General features: G+C 57.0%; 1 protein-coding gene across 1 annotated transcript; it reads left to right on the top strand.

Moving 5' to 3' along the window:
- Window positions 1-7: 7 nt before the first annotated feature.
- PAX1 (paired box 1) lies at window positions 8-3,113 on the top strand (the record flags this gene model as incomplete). Its single annotated transcript, XM_065739376.1, has 4 exons — window positions 8-494; window positions 609-739; window positions 819-1,023; window positions 2,705-3,113. Coding segments are annotated over 4 exons (948 nt in total), but the record flags the coding sequence as incomplete, so codon positions are not given.
- Window positions 3,114-4,102: the final 989 nt, after the last annotated feature.

The following is a 4,102-nucleotide window of genomic DNA, read 5'->3' as shown; positions in this document are numbered from 1 at the left end:
GGTCTCTCACGGCTGCGTCAGCAAGATCCTGGCCCGCTACAACGAGACCGGCTCTATCCTGCCCGGGGCCATCGGCGGCAGCAAGCCGCGGGTCACCACCCCCAACGTGGTCAAGCACATCCGCGACTACAAGCAGGGCGACCCCGGCATCTTCGCCTGGGAGATCCGCGACCGGTTGCTGGCCGACGGCGTCTGCGACAAGTACAACGTGCCGTCGGTCAGCTCCATCAGCAGGATCTTGCGGAACAAAATCGGCAGCCTCTCGCAGCCCGGCGGCCCTTACGACGGCGGCAAGCAGCCCCCCCCGCAGCCCGCCCTGCCCTACAACCCCCTCTATCAATACCCGTACCCCGGCCCCATGGCCCCGCCGGCCGCCAAGATGAGCGCTCACCCCGGGCCGGTCCCCGCGGCCCACGTAGGGCTGCCCCGCTCCTGGCCCTCGGCTCACTCTGTCACCAACATCCTGGGCATCCGCACCTTCGTGGAGCAGACGGGTGGGTACCGAAAATCACTGGGACGGCGCTTCTGCCGTCGGGGTTTTTTCCGTCGGGGAAAGCCCCGACGGCCGAGAGTTGACCCTGACGGCTCCGCGGCTCTGTCCTGCCCAGGGGCTCTGGGGGGCAGCGAAGGCTCTGCCTACCCCCCCAAAATGGAAGACTGGCCCGGCGTGAACAGGACTGCCTTCCCTTCCTCCCAAGCCGACAAAGCCGCCGTGGAAGGGGACATCAAATACCCGCAGGTAAGGGGCGGAGGGGCGGAGGGGCCAGGGGACGCCGTCAGGGCTGCCACGCGCCTCCGACACGCGTGTTTGTGCCCAGCCCGCCCCGGGGCTCTCCTCCGTGGGCAGCTTCCTCCCGGCCTGCGCCTATCCCCCCGGCAACCAGCACGGCGTCTACGGCGCGCCCGGCGGCTACATCCCCCCGGGACACCCCTGGCAGCCGCAGGGCCACCATGGCCCCGGGGTGACGGTACACGGAGGCGATCTGGCCAGCGCCATGGCCTTCAAGCAGCCCGGCAGGGAAGGTGAGCGGGGGTCGGGGGGCACAGAGGGGCGGAGGGATGCGGATGGTCCCGACGGGGCGGCGGGACACCCCTACCCCGCTGTTCGATGGGCACAAATCGCTCCCTGCAGCGCCGGATAACAACCGCTCCTGGGGCTGGAAACCATTTTTCCCGGAGCCTTTCCGATATTAACATTCGAAGGCAGCTCGGAGAAAGGCACTGCGCTGGATCGGGGATCCTAATTAAATCCTAATCCGAATCCCGATTGCTAGGGCCCGGCTAGGGCAGGATTTAAAGATAAACTCCGTGTGCAGAACGCGGCTTTGATTTGAACGCGTTTACCGCTAATTGGGACGACTCTTTTATCCGCCGTGAATGATTTCGGTTCAGTTCTGAAAGATTTATTTCCCCTATAGGTGGTTTCGTTTAAGAAATCCTAACTCATCTGTTCTGGATATAAAATCCCCCGTCGATATCTTTCTCTTTTTTCGCCGTATTAGACTTCCTAATATTTTTCACATTTGCAATCCATTTCCCGCTTATTAGTCCTTCTCTTTCTTCTATTTTTTTTTAATATATATACATACATATATATATATACACGACCTTTTACCGTTTCTATCCAACTCCGGCAACCTGCTGCGAGTTAAAATATCGTCCGTCTCGGGGACGAGTTATTGCGAAGATCAGTGGGTGAAAATGGATCGTTGGAAACGTATTTTGTTGTTGATGTTGTTGTTAAAAAGGAATAAGAATAGGGAAAGAGGAAGTAGAGAAAGAAGGGAAAGGGAAAAGAGAAAGAGAAAGGAGAAAAGGAAGAAAAAAGGAAAAGAAGGAAAGAAGAAAGGGGGGGGGGGGAAAGTAGAAAGGGAAGGGAAGGGAAAGGAAACGAACGAAGCACGTTTTTAGTATATTTTTTTGCGTTATTCTCCCCACTTTTTAAACGACTTGGAGAGTGAATTTTCTGACTTGTCAATCCTCAAGCTGTCTCTGCCGAAAGGCCCACGAACTTTCTTTCATTTTGTTCTGTCCCTTTTCCGTATTCTTCCCCTTTTTCCCGTCTTCGGGCTCGGCAGCTCCCGTTGCGGGAGCGGGGGTTTGCTCGGTGCTGCGGGCGGATGGGGGATGGCGGGTGGGGGGAAAGGGCAGGGCTGGAGAAAGGAGAAAAGGAAGGGAAAAAATAAGGAGAAAAGAGGAAAAAACATCAGCAGGGTATTTTGTCTCTCGAGTTCAGTCTTTTTCCGACGTCGGGGCCGTTGTTTGGTTAGAAATTCTCCCCGTCTCTTTGCTCAGCACAGCAGTGCCGGGATGTTTTGCACCCCCTGCCCTGTGCGGAGGATGCGCGGGGGGCCCGATCCTCACCCGGGGCTGTGCCACAGCTGTACCACAGCCGGCTCGGGCTGCCGAGCCCCCGTTCCCTGCCCTTTTTCCCCCTCCTCTTCCTTCCTTCCTTTGGCAAAGGGGTCTCATCACCATCGTAGTTCGTATTGCTTGGGGAACTCGACGGGATCTCCCTTCCCTGTGTTGCCGGGAGGGTTGGAGGTTGCCCACCCACCGCTCTGCTGCTGTCTTTCTTTTTGTTTCCCCCCCACCCTCTCCCCTTTCTGCAGTCACGGACAGAAAACCCGGCAGCCCCGTGGGGAAATCCCCGGACCCTCTCAGCCCTATCCACGGACTCTCGATCCCAACCTCCTCCTCCTAGAGCCGCTCACCGGGCACACTCGCTTGGAACACACACCTGCAAAGCGTGACTGGATCCCGAAGTGCCACCCGACTGTCACCCAAGTGCCACTGCCTCCAGGGGACGAGGTCGCCAGCGAGCGGTGACGTCTTCCCACGGCAGTCCTTGCTCCGGGGGACATGGTGGGGACACTCACGGGGACACGTTACCTCCATCGGATCGCAGAAGGGTGACAGAAGAGGCTCAGCCTTCCTTCTTTATTGCCTCTTTCTGCTTTATTTCCCCTTGCTTTCAGTTTTCCTCCCTCCCCACTGTCCCCCGAGGACTGTAGGATGTATCCCAGGCTCTAACCCAGCCCCAGGAAGGAACCAGCAGCCAGAGTGTAAATGGACAAATAAGCCACAACTTTTTGTGATATATTTTTATAATAACAAACCTTAATAAATAAATAATAATAATAATAATAAAAAAAAAAAGAGTGACCACCATGGCATCTTTCCCTCGGTGCAGGTGACAACGGGGGGTGATGATAGGATGCTATGGGGCTGCCCACACACCGGGGTGCGCGTCCCCCCCCCCCATCTGTCTCGCTCTGCTGGGCTTTTGTGTTCCCCGGCTCCTCCAGCCGCTGCCATTGGCGTGGGGCCCTTCATTGTCTGCAGAAGGGGAAGGTCCTCTGCTGGGGCAGGGAGGAAATATCCTGGCAGGAGAACACACGCCCGTCTTTCTGGAAAGAGGGTGTCTTTGTGGGAGGAAGGCAGAACCATGCCAAGCTCGGCATTCCACACCAGGAAGCTGCTTTGCCTTCAAATTCGGGGTGGCAAAATTTGGTTTTGCCTCCGTTGCTGCAAAGCCTCCAGCCAGAGTACGAAGCAGGGGAGGGGAAGGGGGGGACTTTAGGTGGGCAAGAGTGCTGTCGTGCACTAATGGTTACCTAGGACAGGTGCTATCTCTCTGGATTTGTCTGTTTAAATCTGCATTTGAGAATGTGGCAGACAGGAAACATTGTCAGAACCCCCTAAAGATGAAACACACCACACAGGGAAATCAAATCCTGTCTCTGTAGGACCCTGCAGCTCCGGAAGGCCGACAGAGCCCTTTGCATCCCCAGCACTCATCCCAGCCCCATCCCTACACCAGTCCTTGGTGCCCCACATCCCCATCCCTCTGACAGAGCCAGAGGTGTAGTGCTGGGGCTGAGCATCCTTGTGGGATGGGTGCAGGGATCCCAGCCCAGCACTACCCATCACTGCCGAAACTCCCCACTGCCAGGCTGCACTTTGGCACTGCCCGATGCCAGCTGGCTGTCCCACGCACCCACTGCTATGTCAGCACACCTCGGGCTGGTTTTGCCACCAGAGGGAGACCCTATTGTTCCACAAATACATAAAAGGAGTATTTTTAAGTTGCGAGGAAGCG

This window comes from Cyrtonyx montezumae, unplaced genomic scaffold (assembly GCF_038088225.1).
Source record: "Cyrtonyx montezumae isolate F1298 unplaced genomic scaffold, pur_monq_1.0 scaffold_24, whole genome shotgun sequence".
NCBI lineage: Eukaryota > Metazoa > Chordata > Aves > Galliformes > Odontophoridae > Cyrtonyx > Cyrtonyx montezumae.
Note: the sequence above shows the minus strand (reverse complement) of the source record. Positions and strands in the feature narration are given on the sequence as shown.